The sequence below is a fragment of the Hypanus sabinus genome, chromosome 8 (assembly GCF_030144855.1).
Source record: "Hypanus sabinus isolate sHypSab1 chromosome 8, sHypSab1.hap1, whole genome shotgun sequence".
Classification (NCBI taxonomy): domain Eukaryota; kingdom Metazoa; phylum Chordata; class Chondrichthyes; order Myliobatiformes; family Dasyatidae; genus Hypanus; species Hypanus sabinus.
In genome coordinates this window covers 48,193,277-48,209,832 of record NC_082713.1, presented here as the reverse complement: position 1 = coordinate 48,209,832, position 16,556 = coordinate 48,193,277, and the positions used below count along the sequence as shown (strand labels likewise).

The following is a 16,556-nucleotide window of genomic DNA, read 5'->3' as shown; positions in this document are numbered from 1 at the left end:
ATAGTTTTGCCACTGACCTTCATTTTTTTTCCCCAGTATTCTCAAGTCAGACATGGACCCGAAAAATTGTTCATGGTAAGTCAGGATGTTGATACTCTGCCAGTCCCATGAGCTCATGTGTTCATTCCACTTAACTGGGACCAGTGCTTCGCAACCAGGGGAAGTAGTCACAATTTGAAAAAAAAAAGTTCAATTCCTATTTAGCCTTTGACACAGTAAAAATGTTACAAAGCATTTTTACCTGGCAAGGTTTGCCAGCAAGCCGCACGGCAGGTAATTAGGATGGAAATTCATCTTTGTTCGCAAGGCCTAAATGAATGATGTGGTACGATAGGTACGTTGTAGCTTGTTTCTGAAATTTAAATGCTGAATTAAGAAAGGTGCAATCTTATGACTATTCTATTCTTCTACACCTCATATTTGGTGCATGTACTGAGGAACCGTTCCTAACCCATTACTACAAGCAACCAAGAGCTTGGTGGAAGGAGTAGGCTTTAAGAAGTGACTTAAAGATTGGCAGAGATGGATGGAGGCAGAAAGTCTTGGAAGGAATCTCAGAACTTAAAAGCATCAATAGCTAAAGGCACAGCTACCACTGGAGGATGTATTTCAAAGAGGTGTAAAAGGTCGAAATCGGAGAATTAGAAGGATCTTGGATGGCTCCAGGCACCTAACACTCTGTATAAAAACAAACCTGCCTGAACATTTCCTTTGAAGTTTCCCCCTCTCACCAGAAATGAGAGCCCTCCAGTATTGGATATTTTGATGCTGGGAAAAAAGATGCTGGTTATCTTCTTTATCTATGTCTCTTACAAGGATAAGGACAATTGAGGCCATGGAGGGATTGAAGAGTAGAATTTAAATTGATAGTTTGCAACATTGTTAGCCAATGTAAGCAACAAGCTCAAATGGGGTAGATGAACACGTGTTGACTTTAGTTAGGATATGGGTGGCAGAATTTTGGATGAACACAATGTTATGATGGGTTTAGGTCAAAGATGTATTTACTTTGGAAGGGTAAACAATCCTCAAATGCAAACAACTGTACAGAATGAATAAACATTTTTGTAAAGCCTACGTAAACATCATTTGAATTCTTAGCAATGTCGCAAGTAAAGACAGTGTGGAGTTTAGTATGCAGTTATCCAAAAATGAAGGCCCAGATTTGATTTCCAGCCTCCAACAGTCTGTAGATGATCTGATCCAGTTAAGTTGCCTTAGTTATTTAAAAAAAAAATCCAGAAAATGCCTGGTTGTTGTGTGACCAGACCTGGCTATAATGCTTCTCACTATCCAACTCACTGCTTAATCTTAGAAGTTAAGAGTGGCCACTTGGATGAGGTGAGGGAGTTTGCTTCCAACACACAATCACCTTTAGGAGAGGAAGACAGTAACAAAAATGATAAAGAAATGGTTGCTGTAGCTAATGATAGAGAACGACACACTCACTTCTGTCAATTAAAATTCACAAAATCAATTTATATTTACCACATTTTATCTGACCTTATGAAACACAAATCATAAAATGTTAAATTTCGGAAGTCTGCTTGTACCTTGGAGCAAAGACTGAAGGTTCAGCTGGGCCTCTTGATGCAATTCCTCTACACAGGGTGGTCTGGTTGAGGAGTTGAACACATTTATATTCTGTTGCCATGACGACTTGAAATGGGCAGTCCTCTTACTCTCCTGATCCAAGTTTGATCCACCTGAAGTTAAAAATAAATGAGTAATTGTGCATGAATATGAAACAAAGAATTATAATGAAAGGCAGGCAGTGATGGAGTATTTAAGGAATGCAGCAGAAATTCAAATTCAGGCTCTGTAGTGTGACACAGAAATTCACTGCAAAGCTTCAATTAGTATGTCAACTTTGATTGGGCTTCTAAATTGAAACATCTTTGATCCCTGATGTAGACAGTAACGTGAGTAGCTATTGGTCCAGTGTATAAATCAAAAGGACAATTAACAAGCTGGGCTTCCAAAGCAGGTCACTCTGTACAAATAGGCAAATGCTACTCAAGTAACAGGACACTGCCAGCAGCAGGCAAGCAAGGTCACTAAAGCAATAAAATAGCTACCTACCTCTTCAGAAGGCCTATAGACACAGATCCCTGTAGAGAATTGGAGAAACCTATGTGTACAGTCACTCAGACTGTCAAAAAACTACTAAAAAATCTGTCACAATGTTGCAATGTAGTCTAAGGCGATTTTATTGAATATTTGAAACTATTTCTATTAATCAAAGAGTTTATTAAAGTTTATTAAGCAAGATTTTTTCCCCATCATTAACACTAGTGGTGTACAATCTGGAATTATTTACTCTGAAGCTAAACTTAACACATACATCAAATACAACAATGTAACAATACAACAATGTAACAATACAACAATGTAACAAATACAACAATGTAACAAATACAACAATGTAACAAATACATATGTATTTGTGGAGAAGCAAGTGTTTGATGAGAAAGTCTTCTGGAATTTTTTGAAGAGGGTAAACACAGGATGCAGGCCACAGGAATCATATTCATGTGAGGCCTTTACTAATTATTCATGTATTTTCCTCATGAAGTTTTTTTTTGCCATTTCAGGCTGCATTTCCTAAATCCTGATTTGTAATTCCTATTTTCTGAACGTGTTTGCCAGGCACGATTATAATTACTAGCATTGAGACCAGAAAATCACAGGCACCTCAATCAGAAAGTCAAGGGAATTTGTTTCGAGTCCTTCTGACTCTCAGCTGGGAACGTCAAAATGCATACATATTGTGCAAAGCCAATTGGCTCTATTGATAGCATCTCACACCTGAAATGAAACTTCAACCCTTACTCTAGCACTGAAGCTGACTGTTTAGGACAGTACTGAGAGTGCACACAACAGGCATGAATCTCAGGCCCTCTCTGCTGAAGGGCTCTTATGGAGTAATACGTTCACCTGAAGCCTTAACCCATATCACCACAGCTTCCTATGGATTCAGAACCTCTACTAAACCAGCCTGTTATTTTCTGGTGGGATCCAACTCTTAAATACACCTGAGCCCCAACTCTTAGATACACCTGAGCTCCAACTCTTACATATCCCTGAGCCACCATATTTACACTTGCCAACAATTCATTCCATTGCTGATTCCGTCTGGAATTCAATTTCCTCTGCATCCTTCCTCACATCTATCTACTGTGAAAGAATCCTGGTGTTAATTCTAATGCCATTTTGATAGCCCCAGTGCCCATTTAATCAGAAGTTGCCTTTGCATACCTTATCTCTGAGATATTGCTTATAGATTTTATTGTTAAGAACTCTTCATTATGTTCTTTTTTCTGTTCTCTTCCCTCTCACTTCCTATCCTCTGCAGAGGTTCTCCTTTACATTTTCTCAACAGTCATTGTTTCAGCTGTATTGGAACTTATCATGTTATGGAGAAAGCACAGAAGGATCATACTTGGGTAGTCGTGTCATTCATAATAAGCTCTGGGAATCCAGAGGTATTTTGAAGATTGGTGATTACAGTTCTCTAGGGGGTGATGCACCATCAATAACTCTCTGAGACGTGAGGCGAGATATCGGCTTTTATTGACTGGAAGAAAGAACAAGCAGCAATTGACCACCATACTACATCCTGGAGACTGAGGGCCGGGCTCAGGCCCCAATCACCTTTATACCGGGGTCTGTGGGAGGAGCCACAGGAGCAGTCAGCAGGGGGGCGTGTCCAGACAGGTATATGTAGTTCACCACAGGGGGCATGTTGTCTATAAGACTTACTAATCCAACTACTCACTTGTAACTATCCACATTATTTTTTAGAAGCCCATTTGCTCACTACCTCCGAATTTGTTGATCTATAGTACTTTTATCTTTATCACTTTCAAGTTCCTATTCTAAATCTTTCCTGACTTTGTAAATTGCTGAGAGTTGCGTGCTTCTTAATTTTAGCCTTTTTTTCAGTGTCTCCACCATTTGAGGGTGTGCCTTTAGCTGACAGGGCACTGAATTAAACAATTCTTCATCAGACTTCTTCACTTTTTCTCATCCTTTACAAGGCTAATTAAAATTTTGCTATTTGATCAATGTATTGTTTGGCTGCTTTAGAAGTTCAAGATCAAATTTGATTACAATGCCAATGAATAGTGAACTTAACAAAGAAATTTACTTGTGATTTTGAAAGTACCTGCTATTACTTCACAGTGACTAAAGGAGCTTTCCCTACTTATACCCATCAAGTTCAGCGTAGAGTTTACACAGAAAAGAATGACAAGGCATTTTATAAATGTTTTAAGATGCTGAAAGCGAGAACCTTAAAGTTAGCATGAATTTACTCCTGCATTCTATTTTCTCTGTCACCATGTTTAGTCACATTCATTCACTCTCAACAGTCTTCCTTTTTTCTGTTCCTTGTTTCCTGTACTGTTTCCCATTCATCAGCTTTTTTGTTTTTTAAACAGCTAGCTCTATCCTTTATCAACATCTCACAACATACACAGTTTATGATGTATACCCTATTTTCAGACCTAATAGGTTACAGATGATATTATAGGTTTATAAGTCTCTCCGTGTCTTTAAACAGACAGACACCTTCTTCTCAATGATCTCAGATATAGAGTTGCATTATGCTATTCATTTTCTCAGACTTCTCCTTCTTAGGGTCTGCTATTATTTTGCAAGGTATACTTCCATTTCTCATTCTGCTCTCACGTTCCTTCTGAAAGTTTGTCCTCCCAGGTCTTTCCTTTAAACATCCTTCTGTCTGAAATTCTCTTTTAATATAAAGTTTCTCCTTTCAACTCATCTTCTGACTCACCCATATTAATGGAAAGAAACTGTACAAAGTCCATGTTCAGCACTGGCTTCAGGATCTTGGCTTCTAATCTGCCAAATTCAAAAAGCAGTGAATGGAGATGAGGAAAATCCTATCACAGGCTGTACGATGGCCCTCTACAATCATATCTTCCTTCCCAAGATGTAGTGGAGGGAAACACACAAAGTACTCGCCATCACAGACAACAAGAAACCATTGGATCAGATGGTACTTAATCTATATCTTCAGGATGAGAAAATGACATTAGCTCACCAGGTTTTTCACCCTGGTCATCCAAGGCAGAAGATTGCCAAAGGAATGGAAACCAGGCAAGATCAAAGTCTATCTTGAACTAGGGATGCAACATGTAGCCTTTTCAGTCTGTTGACTAAATTTTCTATTATCCACTGCAGCTCAGTTAATGGGGAGAATAAGGTGACAGCCCACTTCCTGTTGTCTTGGCAACAGAATATAAATGTGCTTGACCCCTCATCCAAATCACCCAGTATGAAGGGATTGCATCAAGAGGATCAGCTGAACCTCAGCTGTCTTCTGAAATTTAGTGCATGATTCAAGATGAGGTCAAATAAAGCAAGTAAATATAGATTGGCTATATGAATTTTAATTAGCAGGTGAGTCTGCAGTTGTCCATCATAAGCAGCAGCAGGCATGTTGTTATTTCTGTTAGTGTGTCCTCTTCTCCCAAAGGAGTATGTGTGTTGGCAGCAACCTCTCTCATCAAAGTGACCACCTTATCCCACCCAACCCCATCACAGAAGAGACCCTCTCTGGCAATGAAGCAGATCTCAAGTCTGAGCATAGATGCTGCAAACAGAACCTATTGCTCACAACTTCCATAAAAGAAGGCACCTAATTCCCCAAGAAGGTTGATGGTGTTTTAATCAAACTTCTTTTCATCTTGGATATGCTATGGAAATATAGTTGGCCTTTAAAGTTGCAGGGAATGTCTAATCCTAACAAACACCATTCGGGGTTCAACCAGTTTCTAAGTTCACTCCAGAGATCAGTCAGACTGGTTTACATAGTTAAAGGTGGAAATCTATATGGATTGGGCTTAGCCACATAAAACTCTCGCAATGTCATTCCCATCACTCTGTCAGTCAAATTTACGTAAGTTAATGAGTTAGCCAATAGTTCACTGAGCAAAGTTCTTAAAGATTCATAGCAATGGTTTGCTTCTACAATTTATTTTCCCAATCCATCCAAACCGTTGTCAACAGTGATTCACCATAACAATTAATCGATCCATCAGAAAATGAAAATTGGTCTCAAGTGATTGATACATGTACCAAGAATATTAGCAAGATTATTTCCAAATCTTCAATGTTTCTTGAAGATCAAGGAAATGATGTAAACTTCAACAAATTTTCTCAAATGTTTACATGAATCACCTGAAATGCACGATCAAAAATCTTGCTTATCTACATAACAGTTACTTGTCATATTGTATTTTATATTTATATCTACAGTGTACTGTGATTTTTTATATGTAGCATTTTTCATGCTAATTGTGATTTTCTTATGCTGCACCTGATCTGGAATAACAATCATTTCATTCTCCTATACTGCAGTATGACAATGAAAAAGTCTTGAGTCATGAACACTGAGCATCAGAACTGGCATCTTCCTCCATCTGGCAGAACTGGTCCTTCCTTTCATCAACTTTTCCTTTGGCTCCTCCCACTTTCTTCAGACTTGAGGGGTAGCCATGTACATGCACATGGGCCCTGGTTATGCCTGCTTCTTTGATTGCTTTCTAGAACAGACCATGTTCCTAGCTTTCCATGGTACTTCTCCACAATTTTCCCTCTACTACATTGACAACAGCATTAGTGCTGCTTCATGCACCCATGCTGAGCTCAGCAACTTCATCAACTTTGCCTCTAACTTCCTCCCTACCCTTAAATTCACTTGGTCCAATTCTGACCCCTCCCACCTCCACCCCCTTTCTCAACCTGTCTTTATCTTTCTGTAGACAATTGACATCTTTTATAAGCCTACCAATTCAACAATTATATTGACTGTACCTCTTCCCACGAGTCTCCTGCCAAAATGCTATTCCCTTTCTTCAGTTCCTTCTTCTCCACTGCATCCGTTCCCAGGATGCAGCTTTCCCTTACAGGACATCAGAGATGTCCTCCTTCTTGAAAGAACAGGATCTCCCTTCCTCCACTATTGATGCCGCCCTCACCAACATCTCCTCCATTTCCTGAACATCTGCGCTCACTCCATCTTCCTGCCACCTTAACAGTGATAGAGTTCGTCTTCTTACTTACTGCCCCTTGAGCCTCTGCAACTTCCATCATCTCCAAAGGAATCCTACTGTCAAGCATATCTTACCTCTTCCCCCACTCCAAGCCTCCAGCAGCTCTCCATAGGGATCACTCCTTCCATGATCATCTTGTCTGTTAATCCCTCCCAGCACTTATCCCTGCAAACAACCTAAGTGCTACACCTACCCATTCAACTCCTCCCTCACCTCCATTCAGGATCCTAAACAGTCCTTCCAGGTGAGGCAACACTTCACCTATGAATCTGCAGGGGTCATCGATTGTGTCCGGTGCTCCTAATACGGCCTCCATTGCTGAGACAGTCATAAATTGGGGGATCACTTTGTTGAGCTCCTTTGCTCTGTCCTCCAAGAGTGGAAATTCTCTGTAACCAAAAATTTTAATTCCAGTTCTCTTTCCCATTCTGACATGTCGGTCTATGGCCTCCTCTTGTGCCAAGACGTATCCACCCTCAGAGTGGAGGAGCAAAACCGTACATTCCATCTGGGTAGTCTCCAACTTAATAGCATGAATATCAATTTCTCCTAGTTAAAAAATTTCCCCTCCCCCTTCCATCTTGCTCTATTCCCCACATTGACCTTTAACCTTTCCTCACCTGCCTATCACCTCTCCCTGGTACCCCTCCTTCCTCTCCTTTTCCCTTGGTCCATTTTCCTCTCCTATCACGTAGATTCTTCTCCAGCCCTTTACCTTTCCCATCTACCTGGCCTTGCCTATCACCTTCTAGTTCGTCTTGCTTTCCCTTCCCCTACATTTTTATCCTGGCGCCTTGCCCCTACCTTTCCAGTCCTGATGAATGGTCTTGGCCCAAAAAGGTGACAGTTTACTCTTTTCTATAGATGCTGTCTGACTTGAGTTCCTCCACCATTTTGTGTGTTACTAAGCATCTTTGCTCTGATATTAGAAACAATGCTCAAACTTCTATGTAAGCAGATCACACCCACTTTGATGCAGGATGGAAGGCAGGCCAAGGTTGCACTTTAGCCTGACCAACCAACATGGCAGAAATACCAAAGATGCTCCTCATTTAATTGTGAGAAACAATGGAGGAATTGTTGATACATAAGCAAATGCCTCGAAACAAAGGTCCCATCTCTGACCCAATGGAAACAGCACCCAGGTTAGACTATCCACAACCTTTAATCATATATAAACTGGACAAAGAAGACATGGATAATCTTTCAGTTCACTTCAAGTCGTGGTTGTTACTGCTGCAGCAATGGAGTAAATTGTCACCAACTACATGCTCTGAACACCAGCAAGTCATATAGCCAATATGCACATAGCCACAGCAGATCGCATCACTTGGTTCCAAAATCTAACTTACATTACCAAGAACCTTCCAGAACAAAATAAGTGTTATGACTCTCTAAGCCCCCATAGCAAGACAGCACCAAAGTGCTTGAGAAATTAAGCATAGGATAGAAAACCTTATTTTGAGATTAGTTCAAATGATAGCCAACCAGACTTAGGAGATAGCTTTCAATATCATTGTCCTTTAAAATATAAGACAGCTTGAAACAGAAGCTTTAATCCTTTTTTTTTGAAAACTTTTTTTTATTGCATTTTTAAGTAGTCACAAAGTAAAGTATGAAAAAAAATGTATATAACCTTTCCCCCCTCCCCTTAACCCCTCCCCCCTAACTACCCTATAGAAAAAAAAAGAGAAAGAAAGAAAAAAAAAGAAGGAATGCCTGGTTGTTGGAAGATCCCCACATGCTCCATGGAATTCATAATAACTTTAATATGTATATTTATTTCTTTCCCCAAATAACCAATCGTTTCATCTTCAGAGCATCTATATATTTAATCCTGTCTTTTGTAAATAAGGGCTCCAAATTTTCAGAAATGTTTCATATTTATCTCTTAAATTATAAGTAATTTTTTCTAATGGAATACAACCATAGATTTCTTGCTTCCAAGAGTCTACACTTAAATATGTATCCATTTTCCAAGTAACTGCAATAGCTTTTTTGGCTACTGCCAGTGCAATTTTTATAAATTCTTTCTGATATTTATTTAGTTTGAGTTTCGGTTTTATCCCTTCAATATCACCTAGCAAAAGTAATATTGGATTATGAGGAAATTGTGTTCCTGTAATTTGTTCCAGTAAAAGTCTTAAATTTGTCCAAAAAGGTTGAATTTTAGAGCAAGACCATGTCGAATGTAAAAAAGTACCAGTACATCGGAAACTCTGATCCGATAAATTTGGATTTTATTTATTTATTTTTTGTGGTATAATATATAATTGATATAGAAAATTATATTGCACTAATCTTAACCGAACATTTATTGTATTTGTCATCCTCTCAAGACATAGTCTTGACCAATTTGTTTCTTCAATTTTAATATTCAAATCATTTTCCCATTTTTGTCTTGACTTATGGACTCCAGAAGCTTTAATCCTTGATTTCATGGTGTGTTTGCTTGGAACTATGGTATTGTTTATTGACTACAGTTCTGCCTTCGATACGATAATTCCAAGCAACTTCATCACCATACTCTGAGACCTGGGTGTCGACATCTCCTCCTACAATAGGATTCTTGACTTCCTGATCAACAGACTGCAATCAGTAAAGAGAGGCAGCAAATTGTCCACCATGATTATTCTCAACACTGGTGCTACACAAAGCTGCATTCTTACCTCCCCCCGTCCCCTCTCTACTAACTGTATACTCATGGCTGGGTGGCTAGATTCTGCTCTAACTCCATCAACGTATGCAGATGATATCACCAAATGATCTCAAATAAAGATGAGTCAGATTATAGAAAGGAAATAGAGAACATGGTTAAATGGTGTCATGACAACAACCTTTCCCTCAATGTCCACAAAACAAACTAGCTAGCCCTTAACTTCAGAAAGGGTGCAGTGCATATGCTCCTATTTTCATCAGCGGTGCTGAGGTCAGAGGGTGGAGAGCTTCAAGTTACTGGAAGTGAGCACCACCCATAGCCTCCCCTGGACTAACCACATTGATACCACAGTGAAGGAGGTGCACAAGTGCCTTGATTTCCAGAGGAGGTTAAAGTTATTTGGCATGCCCTTTTTGACTCTTACCAGCATTTACTGATGCACCACAGAAAGCATCCTATCCAGATACATCTTAGCTTGGTATGGAAACCACTTTGCCCAGGAACCCACAAAACTGCAGAGAGTGGTAGACAGAGCTCAGCACATCACAGAAACTAGCCTCTCCTCCATGGACTCTGTCTATACTTCTCACTTCCTGAGCAAAGTAGCCAGCATAATCATACCCAGCCTAGACATTCACTCCACAAACAAGGGACAATCTGCAGATACTGGAAATTCGAGTAACTCACTCTTCTCCTTTCTCCCACCAGGCAGAAGATACCTGGAAGCATCTACCACTAGGCTCAGGGACAGTTTCTACTCTGCTGTTATAAAACTATTGACTGGCTCCCTAGTATGATAGCATTGACTCTTGACCTCACAATTCACCTTGTTATGACCTTATTGTCTACCTGCACTGCAGTTTCTTGGGAGCTGTTACACTTTATTCTGTGCTCTGTTATTGTTTTACCTTGCATTTTCTCAATGTATTATACAATAATCTGACCTGTATAAGCAATATGGAAGGTACTCTTTTCACTGTATCTCAGTCCATGTTACAATAATAAACTGATTCCAACTCCAGTTCCATGAACCATACAAGACAAATTCCAATCTTAATGCCCACCAAGGTCTTTATCTAATCTGAACTGATCTAATGTGTGTATTTGATTCATGTGCTTCCATAAACACTCTTAAAATCACACAACCTCAACCCTTTCACCTCTATAATTAGAAAGAATTACACAACTCACTAAAATAAAAATGCTGCAAAAGCTAGACGATGGAAATAAATCCCAGTCCAAAATGCAATGTAAAATTCAAACTATGTGGAGTGATGATCTGATTCTGTGAGCAGGAACAGCTCTCTTCTCTGGCATGTCTAAGATGTTGTAATGATTCAATATGATTTATTATCCTTTCCTCATTCAATAATGCACTGATAAATTGCATCATGCTCCGACATAAAAGGTACAACTAGAGATCAGATGAATGGTTGTTGGTATTAAAGATCAATACCCTATCTTACAATTTGTAACTCATCACATTCTGACTTTTGCAGACTGATGTTCAGTTTTACAATGACCAAGGTGATTTTCATATCCAGAGACAATCATATTTATTTACCCCTTAAACTTTGGGCAAGTTTTGCTACCTCAGATTCCCGTCAGGCTGTTCCTGTTAAAAATAATTCAAGACCAAACTGCTTTTGCAACCTTGCTACCGTATTTTTAACTAACATAATGAGTGATGGTTTTCCCTTGTTACCAGTTCCACATTATTACATAAAAATTGTCATGAATTACAACAGACAATTATATAGTTCAGGCATAATGTGTTGGAGGTTCCCCATTGCTGTTGATTGAAAGAGTTCAAAATATTAAAGATCCAAGTTTTTTAATGCACTGATCAAACTAAGTTAGCCAACTCAGTAAATGGTTAAATAGCTTCAATTCAAAGCCATCCTTCTATCTTTGACATTGTGTAGCCAGCAAATCTAATGGACTAATTTCAAATAAATTTACCTACAAGTTAAAGGGAAACTGTCGATTAATGGCAAGTGACAGGAAAGAAGGAAAATATGTTACTGGTTTAGAAAGACTCAAAATGCTGGAGAAGGAAAAGGAGGCTCTGAAAATCTGCAATTGGAGGCATAGAATTAACCTTTTTGAAAAGTACTGAGAATGTGTGTAGAGAGGGCAGGTGGGAAGTTACATCATCTGCACTGCAGGCACATTTGCACAGTGCTACCAAGGTTTATCAAACTGAAAAAGAAACTCTAACCTATTGCTTTCATTCTCATTGCTGCATTAAATAGCAAGCTGCAGGTTCTTTATGCCATCAGCATACCTTCATTGCTAGCAATCATGAGAAGTGGGTTATATCTTTAAAGGAGCTGGTCTAGAGTAGGATCAGTGCACCAGCATGAAGGGTCTCCGTGGAGGTGAGGGAAATTGGAAGGGAAGTGCAACATGTGTCTTTGGTGCATGTGACCACACCCTAACCTGCCAGTAATTATCCTTCAGAGATGTCTCCTCATACCGGTGCAAGACATGGGTTCATTATTCAGGCACAGATGGCAGTTTATCCGTGTTGTGCATAAATCTGAAAAGATTACAATAAGCACTACACGACTCGACAGTAGCAGTGTAACTAAAGTCATACTGGCACATGTACCTGTGTCCCGATTCACACCTACAATGCATGTCCCCTTGCCAACATGCTGTGATGTTGATGCTTTGATTTACAAGCTTAAAGACAAGGATTGTAGCTTTGTATACACAGGAAAATCTGCAAATGCTGGAAATCCAAAGCAACACAAAGCAAAATGCTAGAGGAACAGCAGGTCAAGCAATACCTATAGCAAAGAATAAACAGCCAATGTATCAAGCTGAGACCTTTCTTCAGGACTGAGAAGAAAGAGAGAGATGCCAAAATCAAAGAGTCAAAGGCAGCAGAGATCACAAAGAGGGAGCAGTATTCCTTTCCGAAGATGCTGCCTGACCTGCTGAGTTCCTTCAGTGTTCTGTGTGTGTTGCAGCTTTGCATAGTTTGGTTCTGATTTATTGGTAAGGAAGAGAAGAGTGAGACCCAAATTTTACAAATTCTTGTGACATCAGCATAGTTGAGAATCATACTGAAGGAACATCAGAAGACTGAGATGGATATTGTCTGAAAATGACCAGTCTGATTTCTTGCTGGGTGTCAATTTAACTGGAAATAAGAGTTTTTGTGTTGAAAGTGGTTTTCATTTGCAATTTTTGCATTCAAATTGTCTATTCGTATAACCATTTCTAACTCTAGCTGGCAGAATGAGCAGATTTACAGCCTGTCCCAGAGACCAGTAATGAGTATAAAAAATCTGACGCTAGTAATTATCATTTCAAAGCAGGAGTGGCATGTACAGTATCACGGCAAAAACCTTGCAATTCATGCCCTTTTTAGGTGGACTGATTCACCCATTGTCTCGCAAATCTGAAAAGCAAGACACTACCAGCAAAAAACTATCACATTATTTAGCAAAAATAAACAATTAAAAATAAAAGACGTTACCATAAGCGTACCAAGTGTATATATGAGGTGAGTTGTTGAGGTGTAGAGGTATCTTTGTTCTCTGCTCTCCAAGGAATCAGGTATGAAAACCTGTCTATGTCCATAAATTACATAATGAATTCTTAAGCCCAGAAGTGGTCGGCAGTTGAATGATTGGGTGAGATTTACTCTGGGCATTAAGAACAACTCCAAGCTTGGCCTGCCTCCCATTATAACTACCTACCAAAGTTCTTCTCATTTGAGGTTTTGGTATAATCTATGGACATGGAATCTTTCACTAGACGTGAAGAGTAACCCTTTCCTTCTTGTTCTCATTAAACAAAATGTAAAATAAACTAATGTATGTTGAGATATGTTCATCCATTTCAAGACCACTCCATTATTACATATTAATGATAAGTGATGTGCAGTATTGGTTAAAGTACCCACAAGACTTATCATATTGACTCCATGTTGATGAAACCAGGAGAAAGCAAAACAGATTTTACAGTAGCTGCCTGACTGACCAAGTTCTCTGACAGATCAAAAGAGATTTTGCATTCATTTTCGGAGTTGGAGTATTTGGCCAGCATTTGCTAGGCCACGTTTATGAGTGTGCAGAGATCTCCAGGCTACACAGGTTAGGGATGGCAAATTTCAATTCCTCATGAATCAGATAAGGCTTTCCAATGATCTGGTAGTTCTGTGGTCACCATCTGCAATGACTCGTTCTTTTCTTCAATTAATTAACTGAATTTAAATTTCACAGTGGGTTTTGTATTTGTATCTCTGGATTGGTCGTCCAGGCATCTTAATTTAACTATAGAGCCACTACAATACCCCTGATGTTCACTGTGGGAAGATACAAGGTAATGAATATAGGAAGCAAAATAAATAGAGAGTGGCAATTACGTCTGGGTGGTAATTCGATTACATGTATAATTATAGCACTCTCAATAGCTGAAAGCAAAATAATTGTAATCACTTCTACAAGACAAAATGGACAAGGAAGAATCCATTACTGTCTTTGTCTCTGCATTGTTTATATGGCCTCTGTCATTCTTCACCCAAAAGCAAAGTACCTTTCATCGAAATGGCTCCTCAAGAAGGGGACTCAATTGATGGCCAAACTTGGTACAAAATTCCAGTACTTCAGGTACATTCTGAGGGAGGGCTGAAGCTCAGTAACACTGGTGTGAGCTCCTCCTCTTCGCCTGACCAGTCATGTCAATGCTGAATCCAGATAGAAAACTTCAGGCTGCAAAATACCAAACTTAGCCAAACTTTGTGCCTGTATAACCTACTTAGTACTTTCACCGCATCTTCAAGAGTTATTGTTTGCATTCAATGTCACGTTTGCTTCCTCTGCCCACCACCTTCATTCTATTTCTCCAATTTCCTACCCTCTTCTTTATTAAATATGGTTTCTCTTTAACTACTTTGGATACAACTTTCATAATTTTAAATAACTTGGTCAGAATCTCTCACAACCTCCAAGGAAAAGGGCCTCATCATTTTCAGTCCTGTAGTGATCAACTGGCTGGAGAGTTCATCAATACCTTTTACTTCTCACTTCAGCAGTCTGTAGTACCCATCTGCTTCAAGTTGGCTGTTACTATACTGGTGCCTAAGAAGAACCTGGACCTATTGTGCACTAGCACTTATGTCCAATATGATGAAGTATTAAGAGTAGCTGGTGATAAAATAAGTATCACCTCTTGCCTGAAGAGTGACTTGGATCCACTCCAATTTGCCTACCATCACTACAGGTCAACAACAGATGCCATTTCATCACCTCTTCACCCTAATGCTGGAACATCTGGAGAGCAAAGATACATATGTTAAGATACTCTTCATTGACTGCTGCTTGGTATTCAATACTATCATCCCCTTAAAGCTAATCAATAAGCTTCAATTGCTAGGCCTCAATGCCTCTTCATGCAATTGGATCCTCAATTTCTTCACCTGCAGACCCAGTCAGTTCGAACTGGCAACAAAATTGTCTCCACAATCTCCCTTAACACAAGTGCACCACAAGGCTGGGTGCTTAGCCCTCAGCGCTACTGGTTTTATTCTTATGAATGTGAGGCTAAGCACAGTTTCAATTCCATATTTAAGTTTGCCAATGATATCATTGTCTTTGGCCGAATCAAGGGTGGTGCTGAATCAGCATATAGGAAGGAGATTGAAAATCTGGCTGAGTGGTGCCTCTACAACAAACTCTTACTCAATGTCAGCAAGACCAAGGTGATGATTATTGACATCAGGAGGAAGGAACTGGACATCTATGAGTCAGTCCTCAATGGGGATCAGAGGTGGAGATGGTCAGCAACTTTAAATACCTCAATGTTGTCATTTCAGAGGACCTGTTCTGGGTCCAGCACATCACTGTCATGATGAAGAAAGGAAGGTATCACCTCTACTAACCAAGATGTAGCACGTCGACTAAAACTTTGATAAACTTTTATTGATGTGTGGTAGTGGTAGAGTATTGATTGGTTGTATCATGGCCTGGTATGGAAACACCAAAGTTCTTATATGGAAAAGCCTACAAAAAATATGTGGCCCAGTCCATTACGGGTAAAGATATCCCCATCATTGAGCACATCTACATGGAGCATTGTTACAGGAAAGCAGTATCCATCATCAAGGATGACCCAGCATCAAGACCATGCTCTCTTCTAACTGCTGCCATAGGAAGATACAGGAGCCTCAGGACAAACATAATAGTAGTAATAATAATAATAACAATAATAATAATAATAATAATTAAAAGAAAATTATTATATTTTTATTACTATATTATTTCTTCTTTCTCTTTCTTTTGGTATTTGTGCAGTTTGTTATATTTTTTTTGCATGTTGATTTTGTCTGACCTGTTGAGAGTGGTCTTTCATTGATTCTATTGTGTTTCTTGTATTTACTGTGATTGCCTGCAAGAATTTGAATCCCAGGGTGTACATGGTAATAGTTATGTACTTTAATAATAATTTTACTTTGAACTTTGACTGTTTGATTTGCACCAGTGCATTAGGACTGAGAACTCAGAGAGTAGAGATAGCCAGTACAAAGAGGAGAGGGGAAAGCCAAAGCATAAGTTGGCAGGTGATAGGTGGAACCAGGTGAGGAGGATGTGATAGTAGAGAATGGGGAAGTAGGGGGGTAAAGTTGGAGGCTGGAAGGTGATACAAAGCCAACAAAGGGATACAGATTTTCTGGAATCTGATATGGAACCAGATAAAGGAGGGATGATGGATAGTTAAAAACAGTGGAGAAGGGAGTGGAGTCCCAGTGTGTTAAGTGTGTGGGTGATGGGCAGATGAAACCAGGTTAGAGAGGAGAAAGC

General features: G+C 39.4%; 1 protein-coding gene across 10 annotated transcripts in view; it reads right to left on the bottom strand.

Annotated features, from left to right (window-relative positions):
* nhsl2 (NHS-like 2) overlaps positions 1 to 16,556 on the bottom strand; it is a 431,863-nt gene that overhangs the window by 56,771 nt on the left and 358,536 nt on the right. For all 10 annotated transcript variants that reach the window (XM_059977093.1, XM_059977083.1, XM_059977084.1 and 7 more), the window contains one exon: positions 1,554 to 1,706. In XM_059977093.1, coding sequence (XP_059833076.1) covers positions 1,554 to 1,706 — 153 coding nt within the window. The remainder of the gene's footprint in view (positions 1 to 1,553; positions 1,707 to 16,556) is intronic.